This window comes from Protopterus annectens, chromosome 11.part0 (assembly GCF_019279795.1).
Source record: "Protopterus annectens isolate FY-2018-M chromosome 11.part0, PAN1.0, whole genome shotgun sequence".
Taxonomy (NCBI): Eukaryota; Metazoa; Chordata; order Ceratodontiformes; family Protopteridae; genus Protopterus; species Protopterus annectens.
Genome location: NC_056745.1, coordinates 1,398,856,316 through 1,398,871,956, shown reverse-complemented (window position 1 = coordinate 1,398,871,956; position 15,641 = coordinate 1,398,856,316). Strand labels below are relative to the sequence as shown.

General features: G+C 39.2%; 1 protein-coding gene across 10 annotated transcripts in view; it reads left to right on the top strand.

Annotated features, from left to right (window-relative positions):
- LOC122815864 (F-actin-monooxygenase MICAL2-like) overlaps window positions 1-15,641 on the top strand; it is a gene marked incomplete at its 3' end in the record, with an annotated part of 2,588,394 nt that overhangs the window by 981,508 nt on the left and 1,591,245 nt on the right. For all 10 annotated transcript variants that reach the window (XM_044088691.1, XM_044088682.1, XM_044088687.1 and 7 more), the window contains 1 exon segment: window positions 7,889-8,005. In XM_044088691.1, coding sequence (XP_043944626.1) covers window positions 7,889-8,005 — 117 coding nt within the window.

Below are 15,641 nucleotides of genomic sequence, written 5' to 3'. Positions count from 1 at the left end.
GTAGCCACCAACAAACTCTCAAGCTACTGTCCTACCCATAATGCACTATGCATAACTTCCCTCAGATCGTTTGTCGCTTTCGCAACTAGATTTCATTAACTACATCCTTTGGGCTAAATCGTTAAGATAAGTGTATACTCCTTAAAATCTTATCTTTCAAGCCTTAGTTTTGATAAATCTTCATCTGCTAGAACATGTATTCTGTCCCTTGATTGTATTTTCTTTTCCGTGTTCACTTTTACACTGCCCTATACAATTGTTAGTGTATTCTAAGCTACCATTGTTTGTAGGCCTTTCCTACCCTGCTTTTCTAGTCTTTTCAGTGGTGTTTTACCTTCCAGTGTCTTGGTGGTTAATTAATCCATCTTTTTTCATGGTGATTAATTAATCTATTCTCAAAAAAGAAAAATAAATAAATAAATACTAACTTAATTTTATTGCTCTTTCATCAATTTATCGTTGTTGTTTATTGTTGTTGGCTGCTATTACTGCTGTTGGCTGTTATTAATCTTCTTCACTACGTCTGAAAAGAGATTTAAGAAATTTGAGACATGTGGGCATAAAATGCCTTTTTCTGACAGCCACACTCTGTGTGTGGAACACCTAGGTCAGGATTGCAATATTTCTTGTGGTTTTAATCCACGGGTTTTAACTGAGAGGAAAAATAAATTGATCTTAAAGGGTATGTTGCCACTCCATTCTCTGATGCTTTATCTGGAGTTAAAGTTAGGGACCGTTCAGAAATTTCCACGTCTCTGGAATTTTCAGCTTCTACGTCATCAGAGCCAAAGAAAAAGAGAGAGAAAAATCGGATTCTAAATATTCTGGGGTCCGACCTTCTTCAGATCTGAGCAAGTATCTTTCCAGTCTGAAAACCTCAGATCCAGCAAGACGCACTTTGGATCTGAAGTCCACAGATTCAAATGTATTGCCTCACACTGTGTATTCACCCACCATGGATCCAGTACCGTCCAAGGTGCCATCCCCTTTTCTTGAGCAGCACTTTAAGTCCCCTTCAGTGGTGTCCTCTCTTTCCTCCAGAAGTCTCATGGAAGCATATATGGAAAGGATGATATGAAGATTCTTGACAGACCAATTTCAGAAGTGAGTCTTCATGGTTCCTACCCCTTGGGACAGGAACAACGTCCATCTACTACTCCAATGAGAGCATCTCCTCCTCTGACCCAACCTGTGGTGTTAGAGTCCTCACATCCAAGAGTTCCTGGCTGTTCTGTGACAGATTTAAAGATAACATTGTCTTCATATCCGACTGTTATTCTGAGTACACCGTCTATGAATTCTTTGGATCCAGATGACTCTCAGAGATGGAGCTTCCAGGTCGCATCCGAGGGGATTGGCTTGATTCAGCGGTTTTCAGAGCTGTCTCTTTCTCTCAGAGCTTTGGAGTTGTACAGCTCAGCTTTGGCTTCCACCTCAGGCAGATGGTTCTCAGAGGAGAGGGAGTTGGCAGGCCAGAAAGTTACTTTCTCAGCTTCGTTGGCTTCCTTCTGTATGGAGTGGTCTGCCTTTGAGGTTGTGAAGAGGGTTTTCTCTGCTGTAGCATGTTAGGTAGGTCCTTCACCCTTGGATCCACCCTCGACATCTCTACTGACTTTGAACCATGATCCTGAGCATTCTACACCACTGGGACAGCCAGCCCAGAGCTTCCAGACCACTCAGCCGAGTATTGTCATCTCTTCCAATACCTCTCCCGATCATCTCACTGAAGAAGTCCCTAGGAAGAGGATGTGCAAGAGGAAGCACTTGGACTCCCCCAGGAGCCCACCACCGAGGATACTGACTTTGATAAGTGTCGCTCATCTTGTTTCCCATTAAAGACAAACAGGTGGGGTAGTTCAGTTACATGCTTTATTGCACAGAAACACATCAGGATGAATAGCAGCAGTACAAAATATAAACAAACTGATTAGCTTGAAGCTACACAGACATGCATGTTTACATCTCAACAGCTTGCTACAAAATGGCAGTCAGGCTCACATGTGCTCAGTATGTAAACACTTGTGCAAGCCCCTAGAAAGCCTCTTAAAGGTGTACACACATGTTGATCTACATCCTCCCTCTTTAATGAATTGCCCACAGTATAATGACATTTGAAAAGAAACATGCAATTGTACAGACAATAAGAAACAAACACAACATTCATGTCCAAGTTGCTGTGTATGTGGAACATGGTCGGGAAATGCAACCTGATCAAGTGATATAACAGTTAGAACTGGGTTTTGCAACAGGGACAGCCGTTGGTGAACAAACAGTTTTTGGAGTTTCAGGATTCTTCTCTGGAACAGGGATATTTACTGGAATGTCCTCTGGAACTGGAATGCTGGATAACTCACTCTGCGATATAATGTCTTTCTTGCAGGTATGATACTGCAATAAAGGCTCAGACACCAGGATCAAATGTTTCCGATTCCAACTAAATTACGCTCTTGAAATTCCACAAAATATGATCTTGTCTCTGGACATATACTTTGGACATGTGCGTCCTCACTATCTCCCCTTCTCGTAATGGATTTAGCAGCTTGCTGGTCTTATCATAATGGGACTTCTGGGATAAGCACTTCTTTAACAGATGTGCTTTCACTGATTTGTTGTTTTTAACACATGTAACCAATAATGTACTACTAATTCGTAATGTGGTTCTGGTTTGTCTCAACAGAAGTCTCTGTGCAGGTAAACCAAGATTTTTATCATGAGAAACATTTCTTAGATTCAAGAGATTCAAGAAAACATTGCTATTGTCTTGTTTCGACTTCTGTAGTAATTGTTTCGAACTTGAACTTCACATTCTGCCAAACCATTTGACTGCGGGTACTCAGGGCTACTCATGACATGAGAAAAGTCCCACTCATCAGCAAATCTTTTGATCTGTTGGCTTGTAACTTGTACACCATTGCCAGAAATAATTTTGAGCAGGCTACCATGGACTGCAAAATGACTTGATGAAATTAGAACAGTGGTCTTTCAAGCTAACATGGTGGACTTCCTTGTTAAATGATCATCAAGATCTAAGGATGTAATGGTGCCCCTCTACTCTTCACTCATCAGACCCATTATTGAGTACAATGCATGAATTGGAATGTACCTGGCTAGACATCTCCAGCAGCTGGAGAGACCACAGAGGTACCTAACCAAGAGGATTACTGGCCTCAAACAGTTGCCCTATGCAGCACGATTGAAAAAGCTAAGACTGTTCTCTGTTGCATACCGCTTTCTCAGAGGTGATCTCTGTCTAACGTACAGAGCCATGTCAAACCCAGAATTGTTGAACATGCTCCATCTTAGCAAAACCAAATCTACTCGAGCTACATGCTCTAGGGATATAAACCTCAACACAACAATGAATAGAACATGCTGGAGGGATAGATTCCCTTCGCAGAGACTTCCCTTACTATGGAACAGGGTCCCGATCTACATAAGACAGAGCCCCTCACTATCACTCTTCAAGAGGAACCTTGATGAGTGGATGGATAACAGAAAGTTCACACCAGGGATCACACCAACAGCACTACTAGATCGGGGCCAAGGGTACTAGCTGCTAGTACAAGGGTCTAGGGAACTACTAAAGGGGCGGTGAATACCACACAACGTGGCTGGGCTAATATATGCCTTCGGGCAGATAGCCCAGTACCAACCTATGAACCTATGAAAGTCGTCCCATTTTCAAATTGTCTCTGAGACCTAATAATGACTGGATGTGTCTTTTGACCATGTAAAATTGCAAGTCATAGCTGTTCCCAGCAGGGTAACGTGAAAGCATTACTGAACCTTCAGTATGAATTTCTTCACCACCATAAGCAACAAGCTTTACACACTACCAAATCAAGCTTTTCACCAGCACATACTCTAGCAAAAGTTTCTGCTGACATAATATTGCACTTTGAACCTGTGTCATCTTTGAGCTCTGTGGGTCTTCCATTTATACGAATAGTACAAAATACTACATTATTTGCCCGTAAATCTATTGCATTGACTGTTTCATTAAGCACTGACACAACATCAACATAAAAAGTATGGCTGTAGCTTTCTAATTGATCAACTTATCTCTTTGAATGTTCTTTTTAATAAAAGAATGTCCCTCATTTGATTTACAGAACCATTTGAAATGATTCCACTTATTGCATTTGTGGCATTGCTGACCAAAAGCTAAGCACTTTTCTCTTTTGGGCTCATAACTGCACCGCAGTTATAACAGTTGACTATAAAACTAGGTGAGGGAACATGTTTTGAGTTTGCTGACTCACTCTTATGTTTCACTGAGACTCTGGAATTTGCTAGAAAGCTAAGGAGTTTCCCAGTGATTGTTGTGGGGTTTACAGTTGCTGCAATGTGCTTGGGCCTGTTTCTTTTAACCACATGCTGCATACTATCAACATGAGCACTAGAAGATACTGGAAGCATACATTTCTCATTTGTAAGCATGTTTGTATAATTTTCTGCGAGGTCATATGTCTGGCAAATCTGAATGGCCTTATTCAAAGTTAAATCACTGTCACGAAGCAAAATCTTTCTCACAGCATCATCTTTAATACCACACACAAGTCTGTCTTTTATCAACTCATCCCTTAAATCCCCAAATCTGCACGTTTTAGCTTTATTTCTCAAGTTAGTTATATGTGCTGCAAAAGTTTCCCCAGGTTTTTGATCTCTTGTGTAAAATAAATGCCTTTCCATTGTAATATTCATTTAGAGGTTACACTTGGGGTCTTCCCTTGACTCAGCCGGTACCATTATATGACAGTTTTCACCTTCCCCTGTAAATACAGCATGTGTATACACAAATGAACACTCTCTTTCTCTGGCTTCTGAACCAGCTAAATTAAGCAGAATAAATGCCTTTGTATGGTCATCTTTATCAGAAAATGTAGCTTCTATGAAAATATCGTACTCTTGCTCAAACACTCTCCAGTTGTCTGCAATATTATTATCAAAGACAAGTGGAGCTGTTTTTTGAAATCTGTCTGCCATGCCAACAAAGCATGCTCAAACAAATTAAAAAAATGGCCCTTGTAATTATGTATGAACATGCACACACACAGCCAGCACTTGTAATAATCAGGTATGTAAACAGTATCTTTCCTGGTGGATGCAGCCACAACTATTGCTAGGTCGTCCTTTCTCTCTCAGCCGAAGGTCACAGTGACCAGGGATGCTTCCTAGCTTGGGGGGGGGGGCATTTTCTGGGGAAGACAGCCTAAGGTGCTTACTCCCCTGAGGAGGCCAACTTGCATGTCAGTATTCTGGAAATGAGAGTAGTGCTTTTGGCATTGCAAGAATTCCAAAACTCTGTCCATCTAGGAATGATTACGATTCAAATGGACAACATGTCAGTAGTTTGGTACATAAACAAGCAAGGAGGAACCAGATCTTACCCCCTGTGTCAAGAAGCCTTGAGGGTGTAACAAAGGGCGATTTCTCCCAACCGCTTTCAAATGGCAGTGTGTATGCTGGGGAAGTTCAAAGTGATCACAGACACACTGAACAGGTCCATCTTACTACTTCATGGGTGGTCTCTTAGCAACAAAGTGACAGACATGATTTTTCATCAGTGGGGCCTGCCTTGCTGTGATCTGTTTGCTTCCCCCCTAAACAATAAGTGCAGCAGCTTCTTTGCCCTAATCCTCCCTCAGGGCGAGTCACTGAGGTATGCTCTACTCCACAATTGGCCCCCACAGTCTTCTATATGCTTATCCCCTGACTCCTTTAATTCCTAAATTCCTCCAGAAAGCAGCCAGGTTGAAGAGCAAAGTCATCCCCATTACACATTATTGGCCTCAACAAATTTGGTTCCCCTCCCTTTTGCCTCTTCTTCTGTATCCACATTGGTTTCTGGATTCCACTTCAGACCTTCTGTCTCACCTGACAAGCGTGATTTACCTATACATCTCAAACCTCAAACTGACTCCATGTCTTCTCCGTTTCCATTAATAGCCAGGCAACCTATGCCCTCTTTCCTCATCCATTCCATTCTGTTATCTTCCCATAAACCCTCTGTGAGAAAACTATACAGAAGTAAATGGGGAAGATTTGTTTAATGGACAGAGCAGAATTGGGTAGAACCTTTCTCAGCCCTGATATATTCTGTTTTTGAATTGCTAGCAAGCTGATTTAATGAAGGTGCTAGTTCAGTCCAACTCACAGCCATTTTGAATTTCTATGTGGGGTTTCAGTATACTTCCTTGCCTTCCTCTAAACTATACAAAGCTTTTTTGAAGGGTACTCTTCTACTTAGACCTCCTTACAAAGATCCTATACCACCATGGTATTTACATTTGGTACTGCAAGCCTTAACACAGTTTCCCTTTGAGCTTGCAGCTAAATGTGATTTAAAATTCTTAACCTGGAGGATTATATTTTTACTTGCAATTTTATCTGATAGAAGAGTTTCAGAACTTCAAGCATTATCGTCTAAGCCCCCATATTTGATTTTCTACAAGGACAGGGTCACCTTATGTACCAGTGCTTCCTCCCTACCTAAGGTGGTGCCAGAAACCAACATTAACCAAACCATTAAATTGCCAGTATTCTTCCCAAACTTTAGAAATAAAGGAGAATATGTGTTGCAATTACTGGATGTTAATAGACAATTGCGTTTCTACCTGCACAGAATAAAACTAATTAGAAAGATTGTCCAGCTCTTTGTTTCCTTTGCACATCACAAGATGGGTGAATCAGTTACAAAGGTAACTATGGCCAGATGGTTGATGGATTGCACCTCTTTTGTCTACACTAAATTGAATTTTTCCCTACCAAAACCATTAAGGGCTCATTCAGCTACATCTATTGCTACTTCCACTGTATTCCAGTCCACATCATCCATAGACGATATTTATGTGGCTGCTACTTGTTCAAATCCTCATACCTTTATCAGTCATTACAAACTAGATCTGGTCTCAAGGGGGGAAGAGCAGCATTTGGCTTAACTGTACTCAGGAATTCCTTAGAGTCCACCCAGTAATTTAGGTAGCTGAGGACTCTGTTCCATATGTTGAGGAATGAATGAAAATGGACATCAGATAAAGAAGTTATGTACTTACCACAACGTTCAGTATGTGTTGTCCATTTTTATTCTTCCTCAACTCCCCACCCTCCATCCCCCTCCTTTTTTCACAAATGAATTCTGGAGGAATGAGACCTTGAAGGACACCAAGGACAGTGTATGTCCTTTGTACCGAACTGCAGTTATGGCAATTCTTTTATAGTCTCACTCTTTCTCTCTCTCTCTCTCAAGTTGTAAATAGGATCTGAGGCATGTTAGGCATAGTGCATTTTGGGTAGGGAAGGAGCTTGAGAGTTTGTTGGTGGGCATGAGCTAGAGTAATGGCTGAGTCAGATCAGAGTGTCGAATTCAAACCCATACATTGAAGAAGAATGAAAATGGACAACACAGATGGAACATTATGGTAAGTATGTAACTTATTTTTTTTTAATTTTTATTTTTAATCTTTGTTAAGTAGGTTAATGGACTGATGCATAAAGACTCATTTCAGCCATTGCCTGAAGAGGATAGTATGGAGAAATGAAGAGCAGAACGAAATATAGTACATTAGAATGAACTTATTAATGAAAAAAGGATCAAAATTTACAAGGCCAAGCATTTATCAACAAATATAATGAATGGTTTGTGCAAGAAATACAAAAGACTGAATTGCTACAACACACTGAATACAGTCTGCATCTGAGTAGCTGTCACAATTTTATAACTCCCATATTTCAGAAGTCCTAACTTCAGACCACAGAATGATAGCAGGATGGTAATGAAGTGAATATATTTACACTGTGGTGTTACTAATAACCAGAATGAAACTTTGATTAGAGACCACTGCTAATGAAAATCTCTGTTTAATAAGCCACTTTGTGTTACTTACAGGTATTCGACAACTTCAGCTTATGCTTCTGAAAGTTGCCCTTATTCTTGGTGTGGAAATCCATGTGAATGTTGAGTTTGTAAAACTCCTGGAACCTCCTGAGGACCAAGAGAATGAAAGTAGGTGTATTCTTTTGTTTTTCTGCATTTCATGAAAAATAAGAGCTATGTTAATTTAGTAGAAGCCCTTGAAAGCTGGCACATTGAGAGAGTATGAGCTATGCAGAATGCTGCAAATCACTAGATGGTAGGGGCTGATGCAATGCTGTGAAGCAGCTCAGTAACAGAATATACTGTTTAAGGAAGTGTACAGAATTCAAACAACACAATTTCTCCTTCTAGCCACTAATCTAATAATGTCATATTATTTTCAATTGATTACCTATAACCTTAATTCCCTTACTGCATACCTCTTGAATTTATTATCGTTGCTTTTCCTTTTACAACCTTATTGTTATATTTTTGTATATAGGTATGTTTAATTCCATGGAGTACATTATTTTTTTTCTTATCCATTGTATTCATGATATTGTTTTGCTCTGTATTATTGTAAACTTATCTCTACTTGTATGTCTGTTTGGGTCTTTTCCCCTCGGGTCTCCACTGAAAAAGGGTAAATTCTTACCCAGGTGGACCAACCCAGTTAACAAATGCAAAATAAATAAATAAATAAAATAAACTGTTGTGCATACTTCAAGATAGCTGCACCTAGCATCCATAATTGTATGACAACAAAGGTGTATTCTGTTCACAGCCAGGATGTCACTCTACTTTTCATTTGCATGGTTTTAATAGTATTAAAGTTGATCTCCAAACTAAATTAAAGAGGTGTGGAAGAGAGATGGCTCTACATATGCTGTGGTTATTACAAAGCTTATAGCAGACTTTCTGTACTGCATGGATGCCTTGGAATATCAAGGAGATGCATTTTGTTACTGTGAATAATTGAATGTTAGGCATATGTTCTGTATTTTATTATGGATGTTATTGATACGTATTTATGTATTCATTTTGTTATGTATTTATTCTGTTGAAAGTGTTAATCCCACTATGCCCTGCCTATTTTCAAGGAAGTCCTGAGATGCCAATGATACTGACTAGAAGGAATTAAGTCAGGATACTGGCTAGATTCCACCAGCTGTTTTCATTAAGCATCAAGGGATCTTTTCTATTGACTTATTTGTATATTTTATTTATTTTTACATTTGTTAACTGGGTTAGTCCAACTGGGCCCAGAGAGCCCTTTTTCAGCAGAGATCTGAGAAGAAAAGCTCCAGGAAAGTAATTAAAAAATAAGAAAAAAACTAACAATTCAACTCGTGAGATACTTAGTACAAAAACAGAGAGAAATATAAAATCCGAAAAGTACAGTAGTTTGAGAATGCAGTAGCAATATGTTTGAGAAATTTGGTTAGCATTAAGTTATTTACAAGGAATTTAGCAATGCCTAAAATAAAAAAAATAAAAAATCAGAGTAACATCATGACATAGTGAAACAAAGATGCATTTACTAGCATAGGTACTAACTGCAGAGAGAGTAATATATTTAGATAGTTTAGGTATATACCAGGCAGATATGTTAATTGAGAAACAAAGAAAAATTCATTAGGTAACTTCCTGACAAGTACAGATCCATGCATGCTGGAAATTAATTTTTAGTTGCGTTTTAAATTCACCACTTTTGGTAGTCGTGCGAAGGGATGATGGAAGTTTGTTCCACGAGTATGCGATTGAATGACTGTAAAGTATTTTTACAATATTTTTGTTTAGCTTGGTCACCTGCAGAAGGTTTTGTTGTGTGCTTCTGAGGTCACGATTTGGTGTGTAGGATGTAATTGTGGATGTAAGGGCAGGGTAGGAGTTCAAGCTGTTTAGGATGCTGTGTGCAATTTGTAGTTGTGATAACTGAAGCATGTGGGGTAGGTCAGACCATCTTAAGCTTTTCAGGGATATACAGTGATGGGATCTGTAGCTTTTACTGACTGTGAATTTGGCTATCTTGTTATAGGTGGTTTCTAGTTTGGTTAAAAGATTATTTTGGAGGTTAGTAAGTACTGCAGACAGCAGGGATGGTAGAATAAATAAAAGAATAACACGGCCGGACTTGCAAAAAAACGATGTTTTGCAAGTCCGGCCGTGTTATTCTTTTATGCGTTTTGGAGTTTAAAGTGGATGGTAAAATAAATGTTTGAGCCAGTATAGGTCTAGATTTGTTAGGTATATATTTGTTGTTGCTGTGTAGAAGACCTAGTTTTGGATTAGATTTTTTGATACAGTTTAAGATATGTAGGTCGAATTTTAATTGGTTGTCTATAGCAACACCAAGCAATTTGGTGCTTGAGTCAGAGGTGATAATTGTATTATCTATGGATGAGATGGTGGAGTTGTCTTTAGCTGGATTGAGGGTTTTTGGAAGGAAAAGGCGAAGCTTGGTCTTTTTGGGGTTGAAAAGCAGGTTGTTTTCAGTTTGCAATTCTTCTACTAGGTGCAGAGATTGTTGAGTGACAGTGTGGAGATTTTTTATATTGTCAGAGGTGTGAATAATTATGGAATCGTCTGCATACTGTATTAAGGTTGAGTGGGGGCAGGAGACATGGAGGTTATTTGTAAACATATTAAAAAGTGGGGGGCCCAGGACAGAACCCTGGGGAACTCTGGTCGTAACAAGATGGAAAAGGGAGAATAATGTTTGCCATCTGCCAGACTGATATCTGTTTGAGAGGTAGCTGTTGAACCAGGAGGTAGTGGAGATACAGAGTTGTAGGTTCAAAAGTTTCTTTAGGAGGACGGGATGGGAAACAGTATCAAATGCTTTGGATAGGTCAAGAAATAGAGCTGATATGAGTTTAGTATTATATCTGGCTTGGGCAATTTTGTATGTAAAAGATAGGAGGGCAGTGGTAGTACTGTGTGAGGGTTGGAAACCGTGTTGTGTGGGTGTAATTAGGTTTGCCTGCAGGAGGTGCTTTAGTATTTGTCTATGTATACATTTTTCCAGTATCTTGGATAGGGGAGATAATATGGCAATTGGCCTGTAATTTAAGGGTTCTGTAGAATTTCCTCCCTTGTGGAGGGGTATTATGAAGAATGTTTTCAAGGTATCTGGTACTGTATTTTCTTCGATGGATCTGTTGATAAGTATAGATACAGGGTATGCTACGGATTCAGCTGCATGTTTTTGAAATAATGGAGGGAGTTTGTCGGCTGATGGAGAACAGGGTTTTGAGTTTGTTAAGAAGTGATCTGATGAAGGAAGTTGCTACAGGTGCTAGGGAGAATGATGGAAGAGATGAGATGAGAGGTGGAGTCTCATTATCAAGAGTTTCTGGTTTAGTAAGCTTTTCTATTGTTTCAGTGAAAAAGTTGTTAAGTAGGGTTGCAGTTTCATTAGAAAGTTTGTTAGGGAAGGGGTTTGGTGAAGACGGGTTCCCTGGAGATAGTAATTTGTTTATTGAGTGCCAGAATTTCTTTGGGTTAGAATTGGAATGTCGGTTGCTCAGAGATTTCTGATTAAATTTTTTTTGTCTAGTTGAACCTGCTTTTTTGCTTGGTTGCAAAGCTGTTTATATAAGTTCAGATAGAATGTTGAGTTGTTGTTTTTTTTCCATGCTCTCAAGGCACTGTCTGTCTTGTTCATAAGTGATCGAGTTGCCTGGCTTAGCCATTGTGTATAATTACATTTTAGCCTATTTTTTCTACTGGGAGCCAGGGTGTTAAGGGTTTCTAGGAATATATTGTTGAAGCTTTGGACAGCCTTATTAAGGGGTAATGAGTGTAGGAATGACCAGTTTACAGTGGACAGTAATTTGTTTAGGGTGACAGGGTTGTAGTTTTTCAAGTTACAAGACTCTTTGTATTGGTGGCTGTTGTTAAGATTGGGAGAGTGTCTTACTACCGAGGTAGGGATGTGGTCACTAAGGTAGCTAGGTAGGTTGGAAGGGTTATGATAGCACTGGGGGTTGGATACTAATATCCAGTGATGACTGAGCTGTTCTAGGAATTTTTTTGCTGGTGCGTGGGAGACGTGATCAGCTGGGTAAAGCCATAAAGATTTATAGAGTAGCTAGGGGATGCAGTATTAACAAGGTTCCAGACAATATTTCATATCCCCAAGGATGATGGTTTCATATAAGGAATGGATATAGAAATCCAAAAAAGAAACTGCTTGAATATGGGAATGTTTTTACCTGGGAAGATGTAAATTGCTGCATGACAAGTTTTTTTGTGTTGATTTAGGTTACAGGTTGCTATAAGTATTTTGGCAGGGCAGAAATCAGGGAGAACTGTTGAGAGGGATGAGAGAGAAAGATGGTCAGAGTAGAATATAGCTACTTCTCCACCCTTTTTTTTTTTACTTCTATCCAGTTGAACAATTTTATAACCAGGGGAGAGACTTTCACAGTTTGTAATATGAGGTTTCAGCCATGTTTCAGATAGAGCAAGTATATGTGGGTTATATTGAAAAATCCAGGCATGAAGGAGGTAGCTATTATTGACAATGCTTTGTATATTCATTGACAAAAAAGATAGATTTTTGGAGGCTTATGATCATAACGAGTTATTTGTGGGGCAGTTGGAAAAGGGGGGGTGCTATATAAGTATGGTTAGAGTGCTTTTGGCAAGGGCCTGGGTTGTGGTGAATTCAGAATATCACCAGATAAGAGTAGTATTGTGCTTTGAAGTATTTGTAGGAAGAAATATTTGCAAAGGAACTGTTGTTTTGTTTTGATGAGAGGTTGGGCATCCAGTATGTACAATACTTTGAACTTGTGAAATGATATAGTGGTATGGTTAAAGAGAGAGGAGACAGTAGGGGTGGACTAGTTATTTGTATGACTTGAGCTACCACCAACTCAAGTGGTTATTCTTCTAGGTGCACACAACTGCATTAAATGTGTAAGTTAATATATACTGGCAAGCTTCACCACACTAATGACTCTTAATGTGTGACAAACTTGCATATTCCATGACATAGTGTATCTAAATTTAAATGAGAGACAGCACAGCAGTAGCTGTAATTACTCTACCAGTTGTTCCCTTGCCTGTGTCAAAACTTGCATTCACTGAAACCTAAAAGGAATTAGAAGTTTGGACTGGCAATAGCCTTTTTACTTTTGACAAATGTGTTTAGCCTTGTGATGTTAACTGTCAATTTTTTTATATATAAAGGTCTGTTTAACGTAGCTGAACAGCCACAATATCTCATGTCAAAACATCAAAATGGCTTGACTGAATTCCACAACATCAAAAAAGAGCAACAAAAAAATGTTTTTCAGTTCTGCAGTGAAGCAAGCCCCCTATATCACCACATCCCCAACTAATTACGTACACTAACTTGCACCACAGTGGAGAAAGGATCAGTACCCTGGTTCATACTGTACCCCATACTCAAACTACAGCAGTCTCATGAACTTTTCTCCTTCAGTGTTGTGGGTTTCGATAACGCTGTCTTAGTGTTTTGACATGTGGTTTTGTGGCAGTTAAACTAAGTGAAGGAGACCAGTGTGTATGTGTGTGTGTGTGTGTGTGTGTGTGTGTGTGTGTGTGTGTGTGTATATATATATATATATATATATATATATATATATATATATATATATACGGTTTACTATTACAAGGTCGAACGGCACTCCTTCGACTGTACTATAGTCGACGACGGAAGGTCGTAAATGTCGAATGTCGAAGTCAAAAAATCAATCTAGGAACGGTGTTAACATGGGTTGAGGTAGGTGTTCGTATTATTCTGAACTACAAACATCTCCCCTACCTCGACCCATGTTAAAACCCATTCCTAGAATGTTTTTTTGGGTTTGCGATTATCAGTTTCGACCTTCCGTTGTCGACTATACTACAGTCGAAGGAGTGCCGTTCGACCTTTTAATAGTAAACCATATATACATATATATATATATAAATACACACATATATACATACATAGATCTACTTCACTTGACCAAAGACTCATTTGACTGACTTTCATTTGACCGACACCCAAATGACCTAAATTTCAAATTACTGACATCTCATTTGACTGACTCCCATTTCACCAACAGCTTACAGTGCTGACTTTCTACTTACTAAATCTTAAACCATAGACATGCACACATAGAACACCAATAACTAACTCTTTCCAGAACTTAAAAACTACTTACTTACCCTCTTAAGAGAAACTGGACAATATACAACCAAACTAGGTGGGGGGCCTATGTCCTCCAGACCCCCCTAATTATATATACTAACTCCAGGATCGCACTACAATCGGGAAAAGGGCATATATCTTTAACTTGCCTTACAGTACTCTACAAGCTGCCACTACTGCGTGGGCATGCACAAAACATTCGAGAAATCACTTTAGATACTTCCCATAAAAATGTAAAGAGATAAACCCACATTTAGAAACACTACAACTCTACATTCTATATGACTATTGGTATTCTGACAGTCAGCACTGTAAGTTACAGTAATACTTTTTATCACAAGCAAGTCACAGGTGAAGGGATACCCACAACAAGTCTATGTCTTAAAAGTCAGTGAAATGAGAGCCAGTCAAATGAGTTGTCAGTAATTTGAAATGTAGGTCATTTGGGTATTGGTCAAATGAAAGTCAGTCAAATGAGTTTTAGGTCAAGTGAAGTAGATCCACATATATATATATATATATATATATATATATATATATATATATATATATATATATATATATATATATATATATATATACACACGCGCGCACACACACACACACACACATATACACACAGATTTAAAATATTGCAGAAGTTTTCCTTATCAGCTCTTTGGTGCTTCCATCTTATGGTGATGGTTCATTGAAGATATACTTACTAGAAGTAAAGGATAACAAAATGAATGTCAGCTTAATGGACTCTCTCTCTAGCTCTCCCTCTTACAAGTTGCAATTGACTCCGAGAGTGACCCTGTGGACAGCCACCACAATCCACAGAGTTTACAAGGCTACAAAAGTAGATTTACAGGCCTTTCTTCTGTATCACACATGCATACATACACTCATGCCTACGAACAGTTAAGATTCCCCAGTGTGGGTTCAGGCTCATAGGTGGCAAGACATTTTCCTGTAGCACATTTGATTGGGGACATATGGCTGGAGTGATATTCAACTGCAGAGACATATGTTGTAAATTCCCTGTATCAAAGAGAAGAATGTTGTGCCATGTCATCAGCTTCAGTTATCAAATGTGTAGGGGGAATAATGTCCATGACTCCCAAGGCACCAGAAGACAACAGTCAGTATGGCAGGCATCAGCAGAAAGCTACTCAGTGGGTATGCCAGGAGCAGTAAAAATGCAGTAGACATTTGGAAGTGCCTTTATTATTGCTGTGTCTTTGTGTGGACCATTACCCCCCCCCCCTTCACAGTATGTAGGGAACATTACCTAAAACACATACTTGAACATAATTATAACTACAGTAGCATGCAGGATTTCTTCCATGCTGTAGCTCACTTATATATGTTGTACTTGCATAAGCATGTGCTGTACAGGGCACATTACTTTCCTTTCCTACATGTACTTGGTTATTGAAACTGTGGGCATGGCATTGCATGCTTCTCTTGCCAAAAGAAAATTATCAACAGCCATATGTGTCTACGACTGAATACCAATTCAGGCATGTGTCCCTAGCCAAATATACTACAGGGAAATGAATCACTGCCTGGAAGCCTGAGCCTTCCTACTCCACCTACTGTATGTCTTTGAAATGTGGGAAGAAACTGGAGCAC